At 39.7% G+C, this 26,948-nt stretch overlaps 1 protein-coding gene across 1 annotated transcript in view; it reads right to left on the bottom strand.

Moving 5' to 3' along the window:
- Nucleotides 1-26,948, bottom strand: part of NAV3 (neuron navigator 3) — a 417,043-nt gene that overhangs the window by 63,478 nt on the left and 326,617 nt on the right. Inside the window, exons 13-14 of the mRNA XM_049792275.1 lie at nt 4,916-5,054; nt 1,361-1,637 (exon numbers count right to left, since the gene is read on the bottom strand). Of these exons, the coding sequence (XP_049648232.1) occupies nt 1,361-1,637; nt 4,916-5,054 (416 nt within the window). The remainder of the gene's footprint in view (nt 1-1,360; nt 1,638-4,915; nt 5,055-26,948) is intronic.

The following is a 26,948-nucleotide window of genomic DNA, read 5'->3' as shown; positions in this document are numbered from 1 at the left end:
AAATAAAAAATGCCATTTCTCTTCTACTCTAATTTCTCTTTAAGCACTTATTGTATGCTCCTAATAAGGAATAAATATTCAGCATAACAAAGTTTTAAATTCAATCCTCAAGTGATTATGGAAGTTTTAGAGGTGGGTGGCCTAATTTCTCTTAAGGAACTAAACTATAATAAAGAGCAACACCTACAAGTCAGAACTAAATCCACCCATGTCTTTATCCAGTGCACATTTTATGCTACGCCAACACATGCGCACGCCAAGATATTGATCAGACTCCTACATGGTGAACACACAGACTATTAGTAGATGCTTTAAAAATTAAGGCCTCGGTTCTGTGTTGCACAGTGGCTACCTGCTCATCTTCAGCAAAACAGATCTGGGAAACTTAGCCTGGCATGCAGTAAACCTTTTATTATCTCTCTTTTTAATTGGCATTACACGGGTGTCATTTCTGCATCCATATGACCACTGACCATGGCAAATGCTCCCCAGGAATCTTATAGACCAGAGGCTGGCCAATACTTAGCAGTTCCAAATTGCAAAGAAACAAAAGAGGCTCACAAAGGATTTGAATTTATTCTGAGGAGATCTTTGTTAGTTGCCTTTATAACTGGGGGTCAATGCATGCTCACGCAGTATTTTGTCAGGACATGACAAAGGTCCTACAAAGAACTGATAATTTTTGCTTCAAAACTACATTGCAAAGTTATTACCACTTCCAAGAAGCCTTTCAAAATTAGGTAAGAAGTCATCTAGCACTGAAGAAAGTGTGTAAAAAGATATCTTTTACAATTTTTTATCTCTTAACAGTGGTTTATAGAATGCCCGCAGTATCTGGAATGTGACAATTCAGCTTTAGTTCAGAAACACTTATTTTGAGTCTCCCTCACTTGAATGATAATCTTTTTACCCCAACGTCTAACCTTTGGCCATTTCTAGGCATATGTTCAATGATCAAATGTACAGGTTTTCTAGAGAAAAAAGATAAGGCATAAATGAGTCCAGAAATAGTTTTAAGAATTCCTTAATAGAAGTGGACATACTCAAATGATAGTAAAACAAAATGCAATCACAGTTTTTGTCATGGATACATTCATTTGCGATTAATAAATTATTCGTATGCAGTGTAGCAAACTAACAGTAAGAGAGATTCACAGGTTAGTATATTATTACGGTCTTGGCTTGCAGTCATTTATGAGAAGAACTACCAAAACTCTTACAGTTCCTCATTTCTGTCACACATTTATAATATCCATTAATTATTTTTAGCCCACTAAAGATTCCTTACTGCTTATGGATGAATTACAAGTATAAAGCCTTAATTTTCAATGCTGTAATCTGAACTACAGAAGTTTCCTACCCGGGGTCTTGAGCGCACTTGTTCCTGCTTTGTGCCTGGACTGAGTTGTTCCTACTTGTGCAGTCATGCCTCTCCTCCAGGACCCGGTCTGCGAAACAGAGATCGATGCTTTCTGCCCCCCCTTCTCCGACTCTTCGGCCAGCCCCGAGGGAAGACCTTTCCACTTGCCACTGCCGTCTACGCTGCTGTCAAAGTCTTCCTCTGGTTTCTTCAGTTCTTCGGTGCTGCCCCAGGTTTCGCTGTCCGTAACTGAGCGCTTCTCTGAGTCCGTCTTCAGCTACAAGAGATTTGCATGAGAAATGGTCAGTCTCAGCATCTTCGGTATTTGCTGATTTCTTAAATCACAGGAGGGGAGGAGAATAAGCATATTGATTTATTTGTAGCAAAGGCCATGGAAACGTCACTTCTAAAACATTAGAATCCTGATCCCAAAAGTTTAAAAACATTCCCATTTGGGGAAGATGGTTTTCTTTTTTTCTTTTATTTTCAAAAGATTTCAACTCTTTCCTTCACGGATAAGCCACAATGAGGTGAAACATAATTTAGTCTAATCATCAGTGGTGATACCCTATTGTTCCTCAACTCCCTCTGTATTTCACAAATGAATCACCGCACCGAGAGGTTTTACTAAAGGGAATTCCTAAATATACTCCTAAAATCACCTCAGTCTGGTTTCTTGCCTTTTCCTACCCAAGCTTTCCACTGACCGAGTTAGGAATATTGCTCCACCAGCACCCAGTATGTTGTGCCACCAGCGAGCAAGGATAACACCTTCGGCAAAATTATCAGGGCTACAGCTGATGGCTTTTCTACTGCTTTGCCTCCAGGGAAATGAATTGTTTCCAACAAGAAACTCACTCTAGCTGTATCAGCTAGAAGAGAGGCTTACGCCAGCACTACCCACCGGCTGGGTGAAGGTAACCAGCCGGGGTGACGCTTGCTCTGAAACTCAGAGCCACGTGGAAGGTGCCCCAGTGAGGACCTCACACCCCTGTGGCGTCTGCTTTCCCTGGGCCGTGCTGATAAGGGTGTTCTGCAAGGAGCAGCCCAACAAGACAGACGGCGTGGAAGCCGTGAAAACGCTGGAGAAATGAAAACGTTGGAGACTGACCCTACCCTCCGTGTTTGAGAAGGCGCAGTTGTTTGTGCTGACGGGCTGTTTGTTGTGACCCTTCCTGCTGGGTTTTCCTGCAGCCTCCTGACCTCAGCCTCAAGCCTTATTTGCACATCATCGTCTCACCAGTCCCGCTTACCTCCGCTCCTCTTTAACAGCAAAAAAGTGGTGCTGCTTTCAAGTACCACCACAGCCTTATCCTCATACAGCCAGCCTAAGCAGGACTGCAAACTGGATGGCATTCAGGGCAGGGCTATTTGTTATTCTGTGTTGCCACAACTCCATCTCCACAGAGACCCCTCTGTGGCTGTTTCCTAGGCACTGCTGTCATAAGTAGGATTAATAGTGGTTAGATGACCGACAGAATAATCAGTCGCTGTTTACATATTTGTCATTTGAGGTGTACAAAATGCAAAAGCTCTCTGCACTTCTGTAACTTCCTACGTGCTTTGGAGACGCTAGCACAGACTTTGGGTAAGGACTGATGGGAAAAGAGCCCAAGCAAACATCTACACAAGTGTTGCAGGGTCCTTCAGAAGAGACTTTTCATTAGTGTTATTGTTACAACACATGTAACGCTCCCAAAGCTTTTCTCATGAATGAATGGTTCATAGCTATACATTTTTAAAGCAAACTGCATCGTTTCCAAGAAATGACAAGTATAATACTTTCTAAAATCCTCTCTTCACCATTATGGGATACAAAAAGCAATGCTAATCCTCTTTTAATAAGAAAACAACAACAAAATATGCCATTTCTGCCTCAGGCTATAGCCAGCTTCTACTGTTCCGATCACTTAAAACAAATGCAAAAGGGATCTCTGTGTTCCCTGAATATGGCCGGCAAAATACCTACATATTCTGCTCATCTCAGCTTCTTACTGAGGTTGCAGGCTAGCACGGAGTACAGTGTGTTCTGATTAATCTAGCTGGTAAAGGCAGACTTGATAAAGGTCAGTTCCTAGCCTTCCTAAGATAAAGCAGCTCCGGTGGGAAAGCAACATTGGAACATGTGCTGCATCTCTGTCCGTCACTGAACGAATTGCAAATGCTATCTGGTCGAGCAGCTAGAACATGAGATCGCTCAAATGAAAACCCCACAAAGAGTTAAACAGTCAGCTTGAGATTTCCCAGTCATGATGATGATAATGATGATGATGCAGTGCAACAAGGAAGCCAGGACTAGCTGGCCATCACTGTTGATGAGAAAGGGAAGAGGCTGATCTCCAGATAGCACCCATGGGAGACCCTGATGGGGTGGGAGAGGCAATGGTAAGGGCTGAAGAATGCTGGCATCTGTGCGAGGATCTTTGCATGAGCATGACATCGGTCTGAGACCTGTCCCGCTGGAGATTAAAGTAATCTTCGTTCCCAAGTAACTTTATTTCCCTATTGTCTGGGGGAAATTATAAATACGTGTTTTTCTCCTGTTGACAAAGTCTGCCACAACGTACAGCTACAAAACAGCTCTCTGGCTGCTTGCAGGAGTCTAAATGGAATTGGCAGTGTCAGTCTTGTGTCCTGAATACTTGACATCAAATCACTGGAGGCAACAACTCTTCCTCTGTGCTGAGTGTTCAGTCTTGAAGTTCCCTGCTTGTAAACAGGAGATGACATGGCAGAGAATATTTTCTATTGGGACTAATTCTTCTGTTTTTCTTTCTTGCTTTGGGAGGAACTGAGCCTTGCAAGCATTCTCCATAGTCTTTTTCAAGACTTGCAATTTTGAGGGGAGCTGGGGAGAAATACTGGGATACCTAGCACAAGGGCTTTATATATATATTTATACATATGTATATAGCTTGTGGCTGTATGCTGCTCAGAACTCTATTTTGAGACCAGCTTGTGGGCCCTTGGGACACTTTCATTCCCGGACCTAACTGGGGAGAAGAGAAGCTCTTCCACCTCTGGGCTCCTTCTCTGACCGTCTTTTCTCCCAGTGGAGAGAACAGGGAAAGGACAGTACAGCCTATGTTGTTCTTCCCTGATACGCGTCAACTCGTGAAAGACGAAAACTATCTTATTTTAAATTGTGCTACCTGTCGAAAGAGATACTCTAAATGGGATGAAGTCAGTAGAAATCTACCCATCACAGATCCAGTCATGTTGTGGGTTTTTTTGCGTTAGGGTGCAGCAGGGACTGGGTGAGGGCTTCCTGAGGCTGGGAGCAGTGGGACCTCCCCGAGGGTGGGTGGGCAGAGCAAGGTCTCGCCAGCCGGCACCTTCAGCCGTGGGATGTGGAACGGGGAGTCTGAGGTGTCAGCCCACAAGTCAGGGTTGGGGCAGTGGGGTCCATGGGCTTCTTGCCCACAAGCGTGATAAAGGAGTTTGTAAAATATGAGTATTTCATTTGTTTCAGAGACATTGATACCGAACTCTTTTCTTTGGTAACCTGCACGCTTTGCGGGGTGTTGCAAGAAATGGCAATGAAGAGCTACTCACCTGGGCATGAGTGTTCTTCCTTGAAGAGGCAGTTATATTGGAATAAGAGCTGACAGATGAGGTGGTATTCAAATCATCTGTGCTGAGGTTGTCAAGAGTGTCACTGAGGCCACTACTAACTGAGCTGCTGTCATCCCAGCTGCAGAGAAAGGAGCACATCTACTTTACATACTGCATGTCAATAGGCAGAAAATCTCAAAATCAATAGATGTGATTACTTATTCTTCAAGAGGTTTACCAGAAAATTTTCAGTAATATTTCCTAATGTACAACAAATATTAGTTTTCAGACTTTTTAATTAATTATTCACTCCCTGTCGAGTGGTTGCTTGTTCAGTTAATGAAAGACTCAGGTGCCTTTTAAAAAATTAACATCAGGTCTAAGCAAGCACTAGTGTAAGTCATTAAAACAGGTTGTTTCATGCTTCATTGCAAACACATTCAGTACACTGGCAGGGAAATCCATTAAACCTACCTGGTATTGCTAGCCAAAGCATTATTAATAACTTGGAGAACACCTGATGGATTTCCAGGCTACAGAAAAATAAAAGGAGCATCTCTTCTGCAGCCTAATCAACTGTCAGCAGGAAGCCAGTATTGCCAAAAGTTTTATTTTCTTGTCTTCAGCCTTTGTCTAGTGGGTGCAGTGTCATCAAAATAGGATTCCCTGACAATACAGTCACCAGAGTTGACAGAGAACACATTATACATCTCTCAAGAAACACAGGCTGTCAAATCTTCTGCTTTGGGAGATTGAGGCAGAGGATGCAAATGAGAGAAAGGCTACTCTTACGGAAATGTCATTTGCCTACTCTCACAAAAGCCTTGCTTTTGCATGGAAGGGAGATTGATCTGTGTTTCTCAGACCTTTCCTACACAATTGCTTCTCCCTGGTGTTACGTTATGACTCTTAGCTTATTGCCATAAGCAGCAGTATACTCCCAGTTTTGCTGCATCTCTGCCTCTTAATCTTGTTTTGAATTATTCCCAGGCCACCGAGTTTGAAAAATATTCACCTTATCACTTGCAGTGGGATTCATCTCCCATAGTTTTAGCTATATAAAAAGTTAAGTATCTCATTTAAGCTATCTATCGAGGTGCCCCCTCTAACCAGTACAAAAAAGCAGGCTTTTATCTCTAAGAGATAACTCATCCTGGCTTAAAATGTCTCAGGTTTGTGGGATGAACTGTCCACTGAAGGTGCCTCTTTATGCCTTTCCCTCTCCTAGAGAGGACGGGGTTGATAAAGCCTGTTCTAGACACATAACTTCTGGAGAGACAAAGCTAGGTGACATGTTTATGCATGCTGGTAAAGTCCAAAACACAAGAGAGAGGACATAATATCCTTGTTTTGCTGTAGCCTTTTACAAAAAGTCTAAAATTCAATCCCACAGTCGAGTTAAAGCTCAGTACTATTCCTACTAGTCATTCAGAGCAAAAAAGGAAAATATCTGTGAATCCTTATTTTACACGTGGTGTTTTGGCAGATTAAATTCACTTGTCCACTTCTTCATGGAAGGCTTTAGAACGTCGTAACAGCAGTGGCAGTGAACTGCATGGTACAGAATGTGTGCTGATGGACCAGAAAGTTCTGTGCACTAGTCTTGTATCATAGCAACTGCAGCAAGCATTACTGTCGTTTTGCGAAAGGTAGAAAATCACATTAGTAAGCCAGCTCAGTGACAAGGTAAACATATTTTAGAGGGCAAGAGTTTATTACAATGCTGCGCTTTCCACTGCTGAGTACAATGACTACAAATAAATATGTCTTCTGCTACATTTCCAGGTAATATACAATCGAGTGACTTAATAATAAAATTTAATATCTAAGCAATTATAATACCATAGCTTATAGGCTGCCCACATTCATTTAAGAACCCTCTCTGAAGCACTAGTCATTTATACTTTCTGTATTTTTCACTGTCTAATGTGATACAGAAATTCATTGATGCTAAAAGCCATTATTCAAATGCTATAAAACACACGGGAATATACCTTGTAACAGTGTTAAGACCGAGAACCTTAAAGATGGATATAAACATAAATAATATTAAATGTGGTTAGGTTTTAGAAAATATAATATGCCTCGATTAAAAGATACTTTAGAAAAGAAAAAAAAAAAAAAATCAAAAGCCAGATCCAAAATGAGATACATTGGGTAATTTCAGAAGCAACATGAACTTTTAATGTATGGCATTCATGTCAATACTTGACCATCAGTTTTCTGAGTCTACCCTAAGACCCTGTTTGTTATTTTATTCTATTTTAACTTTTGGTACTTTACTTCTTGGTCATTTTTCTCTGTAAGAAGATTCACATTTTCTAAATTCTGAAATAGTTCAGCTGATTCACAAAATATAATCATCTGAAGTTTTTAGGCAAAAATGACTGTGATCACGTTTCTTTTCTATTACAGCTTCTCTGTGGTGTTTCACACTCATCACACCTCACTCACCAGTGGATTATTAGTGGGTTCTGGGAACACTCACAGCTATCTTGTAAGATATATAGAAGATTGTTTTGACACCTCCACTACTGACCTTTCAGAGTTATCACTGTATTTGTCTGGATTTTTTTTCTCTTATGATAGGTGCTCAAGACGTTTTCTAAATTTGGTGGGTTTCATACCCCCAAATTTCTGCTAATATTCTGTATGCCTGTAAAAAATAGGAATATTCAAAACATCTTTCTTTCCTGTATGGCATTTTTCTAACGACTGTTAGAGAAAATGATTCCTACTTGACACAATGTTTCATACCATCCTTTTGAAAATACATAGTAAAAATGGAAATCTCCAACAAAACAGACCGTATCAGCCATCCTTTTGGCAATGAAGGCTGTTGTCCTGTGCTTATTTTAGTGCATTTTCCAGAGTTGTTTTAACTTGTTCATGCAGCTAAATCTTTTATCTTTCAGCATTGTTTCCACCTTTTTAGCCCTCTTTCTCTGTGTCTAGATAGTGTAGTTGCTATCAGATGAGTTAATATAATTTTTGGGTAATGAAGATGCCTCATTTATAGTTTGGAAAAATTCTTGATGACTCATATTCTTTTCTCCTTTAAACTAGCAAACGTATGACAAATCTGGTAAAATTAGATGTACATCACCTTGAGATTGAAAACCCATTCTTGACAGTCTGCAGGAAATTCTTACTGTAATTTTTCTTGTTCCTTCTACCCCTCATCAAAACAATATTCATTGTCAAACTGTACCTAAGGGACTTAATATAGATTTTTAATATACTGGCTAAGATTCATCTTTCATTTTCATTTTATCTTTCATTTACTTTTCTTTTTCATGCGTCCTACAGAGTTTATGACAGGTCATGTTACTACTGCTGCTTATTAATGCCTGACACCACTTCCCTTTTTAAAACCACATTTTAGCTACTTATAACGTTGGCAAATCTGCTTTTTTTCTCGTTGGGTGTCAGCCTCAGGTCGATTTCTTTACAAGAAAATGTCAGCAAAAGCAGTTCAGCTATCTGAGAGACTGAGGCTAAGAGAAAAATGCCTTGTTTTGACAAGTTCTGGCAACCTTTTCCTTGAGAAACCCCTGGATCCCAAGAGGAACTGGAGAAAACCCTTGCAATTTAGCAAGCCGTAATCTTCACATTAAGGTTTTACATTTTGCTGTTTCTAAGAGAAATCCTCTCCAATCTGGATAATTTATAAATCTCTTCAAAAATGCTGTTTGCACATGCCTGGCAGAGTCTTCTTAGTTTTTTTCCCAACTGACTGGCCAAAGGTTCCTCCCTTCCCAGCAGCTCAGCTCAGCTCAGCTCAGCGCAGCTCAGCTCAGCCTGCTGTGTGCTGCCCAGCTCTGTGTTCAATTCAGCAAACGGAGAGCAAGCAAACAGCCCAGCAGTCACCACTCTCATTGTGAATCTACGTAACAACACAGTTTTTCATAACGCAACCACATACTCTTTTTTTCTTTAGAAACGCTTCATTAATTTAGTGCTTATAAGAGGTCTGCTCTAGGGATGAATCTGAATTTTGCATTAAAGCAAGCTACCTTCTGTCATTTTTCAAGGAAGTTGAAAGACTTTTGTAACAAAAGGGACTGTATGAAGCATGATTGAAGCCCCTGGTGTACCAGACTCCCTGCAACCTGCACGATATTAGGTAACTGCTTTAACCAACATTTTTAACAAGCCGGACACCAATAAAGAGCTTCTAATTTTCTTTAGAGCTTAGCATCTGACTTGCAAAGATGTAATGCATGCAAATGTGTGCTTTGAACCTATAGTTTGCTGCAGGGGTATCTTAAAATTTAGGTTACCAGCAGCTCAAACTGCATGTCAAAAACCAGCAGCTATTTTTGGCCTTACTATTGCTGTACCTCAGCCTTCCATCTGTAAAATGGACATGATACATACACAAATGAGTTTGAAAACACAGTCTCTGATAACTGTGGATACTCAGACACTACAATAAAAGCACCCTAAAAGAGCCCCTTTCTCTTTAGAAAAGTATTCCGATGGCATATGAAAGATAAAATAAGGGGCCACACATGATAAATAACAAGGAATACACAAAATGCCAAATGACTGCTTTATAACTGAACACCCTCAATCTACACATTATATAAAATAAGGACTCTAGAGATTGGGGGATGCTGTTGACCAAACCATGATTGTCTGAAAATGTGTGTGTACAAGAAATCTGAATTAAGGTTACACAGGCAACCCTTTAACTTCTGAGTGCTTTTACAACCTCATTAAGTTCTTTTCACACAGCTTGAGTAACATTCAGTTTTACCAACTTTATAATTCTGATAATTATCCCATCACTTCAGTCAGACACAGGGCTGAATCCGAGCAGGGTAGCTGTACTGCAGTGGGAATGCCCCTTCACCTTGGGAGCTAGAAAAAGCGTGCCCAACCATGTGATAGGCACAGAGAGGTGGGTTCCCCCCATCCCCTGGCTAGATTTATGGACACTGTGTTACAGCCTTCATCCAGAAACATTCCTCATGCTCTTTGAGTTTGCCAAGGCTCTTCGCAGTAGCATTACAAGTATTGTTTCTGCTTAGAAGATCCGTGTTTTAATTTGATGCACTAGGTGTGCCTTTGAGATTATTTGCACTAGCTAAAACTCATCCTCTAATTCTAGCCTGCATCTTTCAGATCTGGACAGTTCTTGCCCATTTTGAAACAAGAAATAACACTTTTTCTGAAGAAGACTTCCACATTGTCTCTAATTGCTGAAGGTGGCTATGAATATTGCACGCATCCCAATGCTCTACAAATTGCTCCAAATTCTTCAAGCAAAGTTCCAACTCCTTGATCATATCAAGTACTCCATGAAGTTGAGGAATCCACAAATTGCTCAAAACATAGCACTGTACCAGCTACTAGGAAGACAGTTAACTCTATCCCAGCTGAAACCAGGACAGCTATCTACACAATTGGTCAGTCTACACTATCGCTCTTTGTCTCGCTTTCATTAGTGTGTGTTAGTACTGAAAAATCTGTCCATAACAAACCTCTCATTGACCTTTCTACCGCCTAGTTGTTCTAGAAATAGCAAGGTGTCTGAAGTCAAAATACCCGGTGCTTAACATCAGTCTGTAGAGCTGAACAAAGATTATAAACATATTCCTACAAGTATTCCCTCAAAAGGAAAGATAAATTGCACTCAGCTGTGCTCATGACACTTTTGTGTTTGCTTTCCACAAGTATTTGGTTTTCTTTGCTTGAAAATAATCCAATTCTGAGTTCACACGCTGAAGTATATGAACCAAATGAGGAATATTTTGTATGGGATAAGACATTATTTCACACAGCAGGAGGGCAAGCAACAGAGCTCTAGGGCAAAGATGCAATGAAACAAGCCAGATAATACTTGATTGTACCCTACATAATGAAGACCTGCAGAAATACGCAACAAATTTTTCTAGATGTTTTGTGTGATGGCTGAAAATACAAAATACATTGCATTGGAAGAGCAATGAATTCTGAAGGTACCCGACAAGAGGAAGTGGTACTAACAATCTGTCTTATCTCCGTGGATACCTAAAATATTCTCCTTTCACAGAACTTGTTTCAGAAAATCAAAGCAGTCTCTAATTGCAGACAAGACACGGCAGAGCGCCCAACCTCGATGATTGTTCCTTCCACCCTTCCTGTTTCTATTTTCAGCATTTTCCTACAAGCCCTTAAACTTGCCAGCTCAGTGAAGTCCACCATACTGATAAACTGGGTCAATGCCTGGAATTTGTTTCAACATTGGCGTACTTCATTAATTTTTCGAAAGCACCTCCAGCCAAAGTGGCCTAAATATGCAAATGAAAAAGCTTTTCACAAGTTGATCATCAGACATATGAAGGCAGCAAGACTCCAATCAACGTGGTATCAAGTCTGCTGGAAAAGTATGATTCCTTCAATGCATCCAGCCCTTGGCATAGTTTGACAAGTTGCTGGCATTTTTTTTTCTTTGGTTCATTACCCGTTTTTGCAAGCAGAAGCAGGAACTACAGCTTGCAGAATACAGCTCCAGAAAATAAACCCAAAACCTTTCCTCTTAAGGCATTATTTAATCATAATAACTGTTCTATCTAGGGAGGTTTGTAACTCTGAAGGAAAAATAGCACTTTATTTGTCACATGCTTTGTACTGCATATGAAGGGCTTTAGACCGCAGTAGCAGACCTACAGTCCTTGTGTGTCTTGCTTAGGAATGAGAAATCCTTAGCCACATTCTTGCTAATGCCAGTGGAACTCACATACACCCAGGGACTTGTGTATGGATTTGGGCTTCAGGGAATCTGAGCAAACACCTTTAACAAAACAATCTTTACTTGCTCTTCATCGCAACTCTGAGCTTTCAAAAAGTGAAAACACTTTTAAACATTTCTAAACCATTCATTACCATAGTGGGTACATACAGGGCAGTGCCCACTGTATTTCTGCTGCTGGGGGAAATGGTCTTAGAGGACAAAAAAGGTAACTGAGATCATGACAAAAGAGTAACATTTGGGGCTAAACAGAACTCCTGAGTGTGTGTTTGAGGATCTACAGATCCATACTAAGAGCAGATAAAAATGAGCAGTGAGGTGCTCTCCCTTCCTCTGGCTGCACACAGCTGGCTGGTTTCTGTTAATAAATCCTCAGATGATGCAGGTCTCCATGTCCCTCTCTTAGACCCTCTGGATGTCTCTACACAATTGTTCACAGAAGCAGTAGAGAAATGAGAAACACAAACAACTGCTTTGATTAGTATAGCCCACTTCCATGTTTGCCAAATAAGATGCTAGTACACTAGTCTACTGCAGTGGCTAGGACTGGGACACCCTCAGTTATACGGGATATTTGAAGAAGCCAATAGTGCCCTAAAACCCCCAAATACCCAAATTTAGCCACCTGTGAGTTGAGCAGCTACCTGGACTGTAAGATAATTCGTGTCAGTGATGCGCAAGGCATCTACATTAAATGTGAGTTAGGAAATCAAAGGTTGGCATTTAATCCCCCAGGTAGTCAGCAGATGGAGGCAGGTACATCCAAAGGGTAAGCAGGAAAGACTGGAGATTGATGAGCGAGGTAGAGGACTTAAACTAGATGCCCACAGTAGAAAGCTTGAACTTAGCACAACTTTCCTTACTCTACTCATACAAGTTAAGCCCTGCAAGAGGAAGATAGAACTCGTTGACCATCAGTCTGTGCTTAAGCTAGTCCTCCACACATAAAATCCATAAAACTGGGAATGCAATGCATAAATCAGCCGCCACAACATACTCCATGGAGGTGGACGTCGTTTCTCTAAAGCACACCAGTAAAGTGAATATTAACATGTAGTCCAGGCTGCTGTCATGAACCAACCTCTCCGACACCCATAATTTAGGACACATTTCAGAACAGTAAGGCAGGATTTAGCCTAAAATAAAGACTTTATAGCTACTCCCCTAATTGACTTTTGAGAACAGAAATGATCTCTTAGCTCATTAAGAAGAAAAGATAAGAAAATAATTGGACCGTTTTACTCAAAGCAACTCCTCACTAGCGTGCCAATATATCAGCTGGCAAACTTTCTCCTTCAAAGTTCAATTCATCATGAATTAATCCATTTTAAATCTTTTACTGTGAGCTTAACTGCTCATTATTCATAAAACAGCTACAGTGACCCTTCACAGACAGATGCAAGATGGCACAGAGTTCATAAAATCAATATTTTGTTTCAATCCACAGACTGTGAGAGCCAATACCCAGGCCCTGAATCAAACCAGAGACTTGCAGGGGCTATAAATTTCATTATAGCTATTCTATCCTCATAGCTAAATGAAAACATAGCCAGTTGGACTCATACTTCACCACCTTTTCCTCAGCAAGTGTAATGCATTACCTGTCATACCCAAACAAGGCAACCACTGAAGCGTTAATCCTGAATTACTTTGAGGCCATGGGTAGAAAATCATGTCGTATACAGTTCAGAATGGATGCATTCAGCGTATTCTAAGGAAAATTGTTTACAATTAAAAAGAATAGCAATGCATGTATGCATCTGCTTTCATGCCATATCACTTTAGGAGGATTTTTTTATTTCATATTTGAAATTTTTTTATAAGAAGATCCAATTAGAAAATTATACCCTACTACAGAAACTATTTCTAGCCCAGGAGCACAATTAGAGCAAAACACATTTTTGCAAGGTCAATGTATTTCCATATTTCTTCTTCCAAGCATTTAATAAGTGCTTATAGAAATAATTTGGTTTTAGACCCTGCAGGAAAAAAAAATGAATTGATGGAAGATTTACATTTCTTGTGATTATTATACATACCTTGCAAAACCTGCATACCCACACCTCAGGATCTGAATAAGTCTTTGCCAGAACCCCTTCTGGTTTCCACTTATTTCTGAATACAACGCTTAATCTGACATGATAGGGACAGCAGAAAGTCATTAACTAGCTCTAAATTTGTAACAGAACGTATCAACAATCAGAAGAAGGAACTTTGCAAAGTGGAATTTAGGCAAGTGTTACTTGAATAAAATAATAAATATCCCACTAGAAAAGATATTTTGTTTCTGGAATGTACAGTTCTTTTTTTTGCGTGAGGCAGATAAACAGCATCCATTTTTAATTACATTTCAAACAGTCTATGGAAAATACTAATATATGGGCTGAAGCAAGATGTAAGGAAGCAATTCCATCAAGAACTGTTGACAATATCATAACAAACCAAGGGAGAAAAGCTTTTGATGTAATTATCTTCCTGCTGCTGTTTGTTATGTTTTTAATACACAGTTTGAATCCAAGAGATGTTTCAGTTTTTCAAATGCAGATTCAGACAAGTTAATTAACATCAGTTGAATGGACATAAATAAACAAATTACAGTGCCTATACAGTTCTTCAGAAGATACAAAAGCAATATAAAACTTTATTCCTTGTTACCTCGTCACTGTAAGAAGTAAAAATGTCATTCTTCACTTTGTATATGGTCAATGTGCATCCCCAAAAGCAAAGAGAGAAATGAGGTCCCACAAGCATAAAGAAACATCTCATGGGATCCACATCTGTATTTGAAGGAAAACCATACTGAAATCAGCACCTTAAATACCCTGAGATAAGCAGAATTTGCCATTCATGCTTGCAAACTGACAGCCACAGCTTCAGCTGGGAGGGAGGTACTGGAAAATCAAAGCTCTTCACTCAACCTTGTCTTTACAGCGTATGAAGAAACCAAATAGATCCTCCTCGTAACTGTTCAGAGGAGAACTCTTCCCAGTAATTATTTGCCTGATGTCAAAGCCCGATTTACTGGTAACCTCCTCTGCTGTGTGTAGTCTCTCACTTTTAAGAATATTTGTTGCTAGAACTATCCATCTTATTTTTGCTTCCGTGCAGAAGCAGGGATTTATTTTTCCTGCTTGCAACTGATCAAACTCAATCTGAAGAAAAAAACATACATAACCGTGTTAGCAGGATGATGAGAAGTAAATCTCTGTTCATTCTGGTCATGATAATTCTCCTATAACTCTCCATGAAATAGCAACAGTTAAGAATAGCAGTTTTACGCAGCTTTGTTGTTGGGGTAAAACGAGGTTGGGAGTTGGTTTTGGCTTGTGGGAGACATTTGTTACCCCATACTGTCCTTTGCTGAGGATGGAAAGATGTGGCAGGCAGAGACTAAACCAAAATTTTTATATTTAATTTGTAATTTCATGCCTTTTTTTTTTTTTCTTAAATCACCCTTTACAGTTGTCAGCTAACAGTAACAACCGAGTGTGGGACACCTCCTGTCCTTGTCACCTCGTTGCAGCACTCCTTGATAACGTCCTTACCGGATAATATAATGTGGTCCCAGAGCTCGCGGCCCTGCGCTGCTATCCGAGGAGCAGGGAGAGCACCCCGGGAGCGGGACGCCTCCCACCCTGCATGACCACAGGCAGAAACACAGCCCTTCTGAAAACGCGGGATGAATTTCTTCTGGAAAGCAACTGCAAACAACGGGCTTCCTCCTGGACACCCTCATTAAATGTGGTTTTTCCCTGCAGGTCTCAAGACAAGGTGCTGGTTTGTTGAGTTTAGCAACAAGTTGCAACTGTGGGAAAAGCGGCTGGTTTGGTGCCTAAAGGGGTTCTTAATAAAAATCTTCACCCTTGAAACTCTTTGAGAGCTTGATCCACACAAATATTTTCAGATAACGGGGTAAGCCTATTATCTGAAGCCTAATAGGCTTACTTGCTTGCAGTCAGCGTCGCGACAACAACCTGTCTGACAAAGGGCACGTTAAGCAGAACACAAAGCTGTTTCTTCTCCTGGTTTTGTTGGCCAGGACTGTCAGTCACACGTGTTGCTCGTTTCCCACATTTTGCTGAGTAAAGACCCAGATTACTGCTTTAGCAGCAAGTAGGAAGGGACTTTATCCTGCTTCCACACGACCTGATTTTTAGCATCATTTAGTAAGGAATGAAGGCTTCAATGCTCATGCTCTCTGCACATCTGGCTTTCAGGCCCCTGCTCATCACTGCTGCCTGGGCAAAACTGCTGGCTGATTTTAATCAAACTTTGCAGAAAACATAAGAGCTCAAAAAATTATAGTTTGTAACTCTCAGGCAAATACATAGCCATATGAAGACAGAGGCATATATCAGTATATATCAGACACACATCATTCTGCACTCAACACCAGACTGTAAAAAAAAAAAAAAAAAAAAAAAAAAAAGAAAAAATCTTCATCCGGTTTAGGCATACCTTCATTCTTTTTTTAATAAATAGGTTCATGGAACATTTTTATTCAGGTTTGAGATTTGGAGGTTTTTCCTGATTTTTAATTCCTTCTAGCTTTTTCCCCCGTGAAGGTCAGGCTGCTGAGTTTAGAAAACACAGATTTCAGAAACAAAATTATTTGCAGAGGTTTAGGCATCCTAGCATTTATTTGATATTTTTTTCAATTCCCAAATGTTCAAGATTTTCTTGTTCTGCATTAAAGAGCTATTTGGGCATTGAGATTATTGACATTGGTTAGTTTTAGGTAAATTCTGTTCAACAAGTTTCATGTTATCTTTAATCCTGACTTGTGCCAGGCTTTTGCAGCAATTCTAAATGCTATTCATTTGCACCTTATGTTACATTGCTGCTTTTCACATGGTCGTTAACAGCCATCATTGAGCCATAGTATTTTAATTCTGCTCAGAGATCACAACTGGGATTGACTCTTTCACCCGAAGTTTCCATATATTAATATTTGTTATTCCCTAAACCAGTGGTACCCAATCTTTGTTGGTCCCATAATGTCTTAAAGAGTCCCTGTGCCACGTGTTTATCATCTTGCCAATGAGGGTAGGAGCTCATTTACGGAACTATTATTTCAGGTCTCAACTAATCCTTATCCAACTTTTAGGAGTCTAGAGAAGAGAGGGTTGTAGGGGTGAGTTGCAGGCCAGATAAATTGCTCAGGTTTCTGGACTATGACAGGGCAAAGTTTCATGGGACTATGTGGATGTAAGGCTAGCTGGAAATTTTCAATCAAAACATACTAGACTGTATACTGATTTTTTGATAGAAAATGAATCATCTCACAATATTATAAAAAAATTAAGATTTGCTCAAAGAATGGAATAAATTAGAAACTAATTTATAGACTTCAGTCAATCTATACTTACATTGCCATATTAAAATCAGAAATAACACTTTTTTACACTGAGAAAACAGGTGTAACAGGACACTGCAAATATTCTTTTTATGTCTTAGTTTTCAGAAGTTTCAATTTACTTTATTTGATATTTCAAATCATTATGGAAAACTCTACTTAATATTGAACAAAACTGCCTTTTTCTAAATTGAAGCATCTTCAATGAAGTATTAGACCATATGCTAGGCATATGAAAAAATATACAGATAATAACATAATAAAGGATAATATAAAATGGGTGCTTGAAACAGAACTTTAAAAAGATAATTTCTTTTTTCTTAGTCAAACATACTTCAATTTCTCTTGTGACAAATTAAAAAAACATTTCACTCGTAATTTAATGCAAAACCAGAGCCAAAATCTGAGAAATTCCTTTAAGAAGAAATGGCAAATTTTGATCAAATCTCTAAAGATATGCAACCAACAACAATAACTAATTTTTATGCATGCTCAAGTTTTTGGTATTCTTCTTAGTACAGTGACAGATGTTTCCTGAAGGCATTGCTGCATTCTGTTTTGTAAATAATTTTCTTTCAAAAAGAAGAACCCAAAGCCTTTAGAAAGTTGTAGTCCTTCTTCTGGATAACAGAATATTTCCCTTGGCTGTTTTTAGCTCAAAGTTCAGAGAAACAGTACATTAAAAGCGACCCTTTCAGCTGAAAAGATGGCAGCACTAATGTATCTCACTACGAGTTCTCTCTTCCCAAGGGATGAAAGTCCTGAAATTACTATTATTGCCAGATTGACTGAAAGAGAAAAATGGTGTTCATGGATTCAAGACACTCTTGACACAGCTTGTCAGCATGGCATGGACTGCAGGTTTTAAAAAGAGGACCCATCTTAGCCTCTAGACCTCTTTGGCAGGAGAAAACCAACGCCTGATATGCCCACAGGCACATAAAGAACTGCCTGAGAGAATTTACTCCCCTCAGATGTCAGGATCTATCAAATGTTTGAGGAACTTGGTTCTGGCTGTTTCTCAGGGATTCTGGGTGACTGGGGAGCGCGCTGAGCTCAGCACCGAGGGGCAGAAAGAGGATTTTGTGAGGGGACCAAACAAGAAGTGGTGAACGCCGGTGAGAAAAGCCCTCGGGCTGGTCCTCCCCAGCCCACCACGGCCGTGCCCGGGTGCTTATCCTTGCAACTGTGTGAATTTTTAATGAACATTAGTAATACGAAAAGCAAGTTTGCTGTTTATTGTTACCACCCAAAAAACCCCACCTCCAGGCAAGCTATGAAAGTGGGGAAGTGAAGCTAAAATTATCAGGGAAAAAAAAAAAAGAAACAACGCATGCACACTGTTTTTTCCATGCAGTTTTTCCATGTGAAAAAGAGAAAAAGATACTGTAATGGATAAGCATGAAGGCTGTGGTTCTGCTGAAAAGAGAACAGAAAGGGCTTTTTACCACCTGCTAGGAGAACTAGGACTGAAAATACTCATCTGCAATATTGCAGAAAGAATCAGGATGCAAGAAAGACATCAAAAGACCAAACAGCAAGAGATTGTGGAAATAAGACGGACTGAAGCAGAGAGGGACACCAAGCTCGAATCCAGCATGAAAAAAAAGGATGGATGTTACCCACAAAGGTCAGAGCTCTAGACATTAGCAGGGAGCAGAGTCTGGAGAATTGAACTGCTGGATTGCCTCTGCCCCAGACACGGACAGCTGAGACAAAGGGCACTGCAGACAGCAGCACAGGGCCCCCAGCAAAAATCCTCCCGTGCAATTCTAGCAGAGAAAGTCTGTTGCCTTTACGTGATTCAAGTACTTTGTGTGCTTCCTTTTCCCCTGAAATTGCCCTCTTCTCCCCCATTTAACCTAAAATTCAGATAATCTTTGCTCTCTGACAGACCACATGAAATTATCAGAAGCAGCGGAAATTAAAGGGCAGAGGGTATTGCAATAGTGACAACAGGCTACGGCAGCCTGGAAACTAGTGTAAACTTACCTCTTAAAATCCCTGACACATGCAATATGTACTACTACTGATCACAGCTCTTCTACAACTAGCCAATGTTTATAATAGCTACAGCTTTTTCCCTTATAAAAAGTCTTCATTTCTATATCTAACACGCCACTCCCCCAGCCCCCAATTTCAATTCCCAGGAAAGGTACATGATTACTGACATAAGTATAAATCACAAAATGTTCTAAAATGGTTTTGAAGGACTACAATTGGGGTAAAGGAATAGGTAACCTTATATTGGGTGACAATCAAGACTATTGTGCTAAAATATAACAGATAGGACCAACCATGAGAGGAGTAACATTTATGTAAATATTTAATTGCTATCAAGTAAACTAAGACTACCATTTTCCCTTGCAGCAGTGCAGAAGAAACCCCTGTAAAAAACACCGCTCCCTTTTCTCGACTATATTGCTTCAGTCACTGCAAAGGCAAAGGAGCAGCATTATCATGGAAGCAATTCTTCAATCGTCTTGCTAGGTTTTGTGCCTTTTTCCAAAGGAGGAAAAAAACGGAAAGAACAGTCAGAGGACCTCTGACCTTCCTCCGCATTTTGCTAGCTCACTGGCTTAATAAAGACACTTGCTCTCTTATCCTTCGTTAAAAGCTCTGATTTTCAATTGGCACCTCTAACGTTGCCATTGCGTCTCACAGAACTTCGCGTGAACATCCTGCCGTACTCAAGTGACCCCATTCCAATTTTTTGATGGTGAGACACCTACAGATGATCGTTACAAACATGATAGTGAAATGAGTTAAAGATTCACTTTTAAAAACCTTACTAAAACTGGAGATTAGAGAGAACATATACAGGCTGTTTGGAAGCAAGGTGGCCGTAGGGTACTCTACGCTCAGCAGCGAAGCTCTATGTCTGGCTTTCCCCTCCCCTGGTATTGCTGCTCCGTCCCTGTCGAGCGACCTGATCCAGGTACGGGATTAAGTACACGCTAACTTTTGGCCTCACGTTCATTCTTCAGAAACCTAGGCATTGAGCCAAAAACGTCACTGGAATTCCTGCTGGCGAAGAGTAAGAACAAGTTGCAGTAGTCTGCAAATAGACTTGTCCATGGCTTGACCAGCTGCAGCTATGGGCAGAAAAGAGAGTGCGACAACCGTTACAGGTGTTTGCAGAAAACATCACGGGGTTTTTGCTCGTTATGACAAGCAGGCGGCCTCCAATGGCCCATTGGTTTTTTATTCACTTATTCAAGCTTTTTTCTTTGGAAAAAAATAAGTTGGATTTCTCCCTGCTCTTATTAATCTATGGCCACGAGTCAGTCATGGTCTGCCTGCAACGCGGCAATGTCCAGGAGTCTCCCGAGACCGAGGAGCTGCTCAGCCTCCACTCTTTTGCTGTAACACTGCGATTAAAAGCATTCGGCATAGTCGAACATGACAGGCGGTTGGTTCAGGCCTCTGGTCATACTCAAATCTGTCAAATACAATGGCTTACACTTGGGAATGCTGGAGTATGTAACCCTGGAAAATAAACAAGGCATTAAGGGCTCTCCCCTAGATTGTGCAGTGTGTGAGTGCATCTCATTATATCTTTCTTCCTTTCCACCACCAAAATAGTCTGCCAGTAGAAGTCAGGATATTTGTTTGTTACCAAAAAAAAAAAAAAAAAAAAAAAAAGTGACATCTACTGATATTTGATTCTCTGTTTATTATTTCTTTTATCTTATCAAGTACGTCAGTTTAGGCTTTTATAACGAATTTTTGGCTGACTTTTTCGTTGTTTGTTTTTTTATGATACACAAACTTCTACCAGAGTTTGTCTGAAGGAAATCTTCACTATCTTATTTATAGTTCTATTACTGAAAGTCAATTCTTTTAAAATCCCTTACTTTGGACACTCGCAAAAGCAGCAATCTCTTGGGGAAGAAATGAAAAAAACTGAGATATATAACAACTTGTCAAAATAAATTTGAAATTGAAAAGCAACAAGAACTGACAAAAATAAATATATTTCATAAAGTAGTGCATGATTAAATGCCTGAGCCTAGCTAGTCTTTTAAAAGGAATTAGGAATTCATAAGGATAATGTAAATATACTATTTTATATTAGAATAAACGTAAAAAACCCCTTTATGTTCTGAGGTATGAATCACCCCTAAACATCCTAGCCCTAGGATTATCATTTTCCTAGGACTTTCCCTTAGAGAAAAGAGATTTCTTTTATTATTAAACCATAACTTAGAGGGGGTTTGGCACTTGTTTCTAAATGATTCAAAATATCAAATTTGATGATATTGTGTAGCATCATTTTTCTTTATGACATGTAGGATTTGGGTAGAGATAAAAATTCTCAAGCATAGATGTCTCACAATGTGACACCTAAGCATTTAAGGACATCATCAAATGGCCTGATTTTCCCAGTTATTGCACACCCTTCAGTCTGTTGAAAGACAGTCTTCCTAAAATTGTAACGAATAATACAGCAGAGCAGGGAAAGCAGGAAGGCCTCCTATTGCCTTTGCTTCTATCTAGCACTCCCAGATATGAGTCAGTTTAATTTACCCCTTTACATTAGCTGAATGCATTTTTTAGCCTCTTTTTATTTTTAAGGCTTGAAGGAGGAGGAGTTGGTTTACCCCTGAGTACTAAGTCTCCATCTTTTATACATTGCTGCTTTTTATTTCTCTGAAATCAATGAACTTTACAAATACTGAAAAGATTTAATGGGAAACTGCTAAAATGCTCTGTTTAATGCTGCTTGAAAAGATTCTTCCATTTCAAAGTTAATCATTTCTAAGTCAGGTTCTGAATGCACGGTACGTCAAACTTGACAGCTTTTCCCCAAGAAAGGTTGTGCTTGATGATTATTTTAGGGGAGCAAGATCTGATGAATATTCATGTTCCGAACCTAAATTCACTGCCTCCCAGCTCTTCAAACCAATCATTTGGTTTCCTCTGCCTTTTGTAACGTGCACTAAGCGTTCCTTGCAGAGACGCTGGGTGACAAACAAGTAGAAACACTAAACTGCCTTTCAAGACTAGATCTTCTCTCCTGAACTGAGCTCTACAGATCTGTAGCAGTATATACGTGGATCCACCCAAATGGTGTCTGGCTTAACTAGGCTAGTTCCTAAACTGCTTATACAGTTCAATTGATTCAGGAGCTGTGTACAAACCTTGAGGACTCCTGTTACTGTTTGTATAGTATATATGCATGTTATCTATCTGCAATGTCACTAAAATCAGTGGAAGTTTGCGATACATGTCTTTTAACAGGACGCTCGCCACACTGAAGTGTAGTTTTTGGGACTGGGAAGGAACATCTATAGTGATCTGCAATTGCTCTCCCAACGGTTAAGAAAATTTCTACTTCACGTTGCAATGTACTGCAGTAAAACAGGAGTGTAAAGAGCTAGTAAAATACCTCAAATTCTGGACCCTCTGAATGACTGAGGAGAGAACATCGAATGAAGCTGGTATAAGAAAAAACATAACCCAGATGGAGGAATCCAATGCAGTATTAAACAAAGTTAGTCATCTTAAATGAGACCAAACGGTCAGCTCATCAAGTTCAGACAACACCCTTCGTGCCGCTGCGGACAAGGCTTGGTAACCCAGGTACCAGTAAATGGAAATCAAAAGCTGTCAATCACTTCTTATTTCTTACAATTCAGGTGTCATTTTGCAAACTGCCACTTTCCCATGCACTCCCATTTACATACAATATTCTTCCTGTGTATGTAGGCTTCAATGAACAGCCTAGTAAGTTTGCAACATGCAGCACTGTGAAAGATAAGTCTTTAAATTGGCGTGACATTTCAGGGTGAACTGCTGAGCCATCTTTTTTCTAGCGAGCTGTATTTCATAGCCAATATTACCTTGTGCAACTGAGTGAAATTGTCTCCTAAGGCCACTATATGCTAGACTATTCTATGAATCTTTAGAGAACCTACACCCCAATGACTAATCATTCAAAGTCCTAAGTAATGCGATCTTCAGTTACTCCCATTTAAATGGGATGCAAAAGTTATTCGGCTTGAACATGAATTCTCAGCGAGATGTAGGTAAGCTCAGAATACCGTGTGCAACTTCAAAAATAAAATAAAAACCTAAAGGAGCTTTCCATAGCTTCAAAACCTCTGTCAGTAGAAAAGGTCTTTCATTTTCCCTTGCTCACCCAGCAGCGCTGTGCTTGCTCAAGATTTTCTATTTGGAAACGTCAGAAACAAATAACGTAGGGAATAGGAAGAAGGAAGGAGAGCAGCTGACAGTCCCAGCGACGTGACGGCCGCCTGGCAGCAGTGATTAGAAGGCAGGAGCAGTGTTGGTAGGCAAAGATAAGCAGGAGACAATAAGCAAATCCTACTTACACCTGCCAACGACTAGTTTACCCAAGCCCAAACCGCTCTTTGTAGGCGAGATGTGACTTCACCTCCCTCAGCGACAGCCCTCCCTTATGTACCGCAGCGGTGACCTTTTCCTACGGGGCTCAGCAGCACTGATCCCCCCGTCAGCCATCCCAGGGACCACTTCTATCTTTAACCTTCGTACGAAAGCCTTTGGTTTCCTAGTAAGCAGAATTAGTAGCTGCTGCCGGAATCAAATCACCAAGGCCAAATGAGTTCATCGACATTGTTGTCACTACAATGAACAACCTAATCTCAACTGCTGTAAAAAATTATTGATTAAAAGGAAAGATTTTAAAGAAGTGGCTGCAGTTATTTTCAAGAAAGTGCCTGCAGAAAAATGGAACCTGAAAACAGTGTTCTAAAAAAAATTACCTTATTTCGTTTTAAGTTGAATTATTTTACCTAACTTTGCTCTCACTGTTTTCTAATCAGTTTACTGTGAATTGCTCTAATTTAATTCAATATTCAGATATTTGATTGATGAAAAGATCCTTAAACATTTTTTTGCCACTACAGTGAATATTTTGTCATTATCCTATGAATATTTCCATTGACTTAATGATATTTTAACAGTGCAATGAATATTAAAAACATCATCAGTGACAACAATCACTGTGAAATACCACAATTCTCCTGCTTCCTCTCATTTTATGTGCCAAAAAGAATTTTGAAATTGCTAAATCTCACTTCAGCTTACCATTTTCTCTAGCAAAATGTTTATTACAACATGCTCTGGGGGTTGGCGCTCAATAGGTAGACCACCTACTGCGTGCATATGGTTGTATAAAACCATAAAGTGAGTCAGGAGATTCCTCTCCTTGATTAGATAAGGAGCTCTTTCTGAGCTTTCACATAGCAGGTCTGGGAGGCCTCTCAGTTATTTTATGGCAGAAATTAACTATCAGTGAGAGGGGGTATCGAAAGCTTTATTCAATAGCTTTTTCCAGAAATCTATAGCAAATGCAAGGGCACAGCACTACTGAAAAGCAGCAGTATGCCCGGCATGTTCTGTTTCATCACATCTTGGCTGTTTGTCAAATATAAGACGTTCCTCTCCACATGTGAGGGTTATGTAAATAATATACACTCGAATATATTGAATAAAGTGTCAGGATTGCTAAGCAATGACTTCTTGATTCTCTGTGCGTTGTATTCCCTCAGTGTGGTTCTGCATTTAACTTCTCAAATTGACTGATACTGCCTTCCTGCCTTCAAGAATTCGCTGAACATCATTTTAAAGTGTTTCCCTGCTTTTCCTTTTAAAACGTTATGATGTTTTTTGTCCAGATACATCAGATTATACAGCTATCAGGGAACACTTCTCTCTGTTGTTGTTTCTAAGGGCTAATTGTACCTTGATAATTAACTGCTGCATTACCGAAAATCAGTGGAATGCTTTATCAAAATGGACACAAACAAAAGCATCTTTTCTAATTCAATTTTAGTAAGATTATGAAATTTATCACTTTTCTTATTCTATTGTCATCTTTTTATTCTTGTTTTTATTGAACTCAGACTATATTCTCATTTTCTTTGGCTTCCTGCTCTGATATTATTTTGCTTTGCTTTTTTTGCCTTGCATGCTCTAACTGCTTTCCCGATAGCTATCTCACATATATTTCTTTAAATTTCCTGCCTTTTACCACTTACTGCTGTTTTTTTATTTTAGTATTGTATTTTACTGCATTTGAGAAAATCTATATATAAGCCAACCCAGTGAGAAGAGGCAATTTAACAAGATGCTGTGGGCAGACCATAAAATTGTTACTAAGGGAAATAGAATATTCAAGGTGAGAACAGACAGCCAAATATCATTATTTAGCAACAGAATTAGCCTAGATGGAACAACAAAGGGGCTTTCCAATCCAAATCTCTAATTTCACAGCCCCATCTTCTATGTACAAAACACCCTCAATTAACTTTTTCATGAACAGTTTCATTCCATCTATTTTAAGCAGGCTATTTGAAGGAGGAGTCCTGCTGAAAATAAAATAGCAGTACTCCGAAAGAGGAGCCTGACTGAATCATTAAGGACTAACATCAAGTGATGGCTTTGACTGAATTCAAACAATGGCTGTAAAGTTAATTTTGTAGAGTTGTTTTGGGTGTTTATTACTAATAGTTACCATAAGATGTATTATGGTACCTTCTAGTAACAATGCTCAAATATTTTGGTTAAATATGCTGCCTGCACACTGGAGCAACATGCCAATAAGAGTCTTCGCTCCAGAAAGTTTATGATTTCCACAGCATTTAAGACACGGCAGGATGAGAAAACAGCCAGCGTGAGCATAGAAGAGTCAGTGTTGACCAGATGCGGAACTGAGCAAATAAGCAGATGAAAAAGCCATACAGGAGTTGTTTGCCTACTCAATAACATGAGAAGTAGAGGTCTAAAGGGCAGATTTATCACAGTTAATAGGAAAAATACATTTTCCCAGTGCAGAAATAAAGCTCAGGTAATGTATGGGTGCTTCTCAGGCAAAAATGGGTGCAAGGCTTTTGAGAACTTAATTCTGAGGGATTAAAAGGGTGGATAGCCAGTCTACAAACCAGCAGACTCGGTACTTTGATGTTTAAGACAAAAATAACCCTTTTGCCTTTATTTCCCTAATTGCAAAATAGGGAAAATACTCAGAAGTGGCATGTTTGGAATATCAATGAATGTTTGTAAATGAAGACAATGATATAAAATATTAAATACTGGATACTTCCTAAGAATGGTGATGACAGTATAATAACCAAATATTTCCGTCGTTTGTCATTGTAATGAAAGGAAAATGTCAGCATATGCTGATTGTCCATTTCTACTTCTAATATATACAGTAAGATATAATGTCAATTAGGTCTAATATGCAGCACCATGCTGTCAAGCAAAAATTGCTAAATAATTAGCAGCTCTGAAAGACACTGCCAGGGTAAATTTTTAATTATCTAGTTCATCAGACTGTAAGAACCAAAACAGCTTCTTGAGCCTAATGTATCTTTGCAAAATGCTTTAATGAATAATTTTACTCTATCTATAATCACTAGGAGAATGTTTCCACTGCCTTTTTGTCCCCTTGGCTCATAGTGTCATTATTTATCTGTTAGATTCCCAAGATAACTCTTATGCTTTATCCTTCATGAGCTAAAAACTTAACATGCTGCGTCATTGCTAACCATTTAAGGTCACATCCTCTTAGCTTTTAACTCCCATTAGTTTGCTAGGTGATACTCAACGCCAAGCAGCTTCAGGAGCGGAGCCTACACGGAGGGCGACAGCACAAAGAGGCAACGCAGCTTGTGAACACCACGGCTTGCCCCACTAACGTGCTTATGTACTCGACGCATACGGAGAAACGCTGGCACGGAGGTGTGGACATGAGTACACGCTCGCTCCACGGGGATAAAGACCTGCAGGCAGGATACATGCAGGCATAGATCAGTGAGTTTCCCTGGGAGCTGGTTTGGAAAGATACATTTTGCCTACCCTGACACTTCTCAACAGACCCACTGTTATATACTGATATATATGTCATGTACCAATTGGTGACTTACCGTGATAGGCTTTCTGCAAAA

This window comes from Accipiter gentilis, chromosome 34 (assembly GCF_929443795.1).
Source record: "Accipiter gentilis chromosome 34, bAccGen1.1, whole genome shotgun sequence".
Classification (NCBI taxonomy): domain Eukaryota; kingdom Metazoa; phylum Chordata; class Aves; order Accipitriformes; family Accipitridae; genus Astur; species Astur gentilis.
Note: the sequence above shows the minus strand (reverse complement) of the source record. Positions and strands in the feature narration are given on the sequence as shown.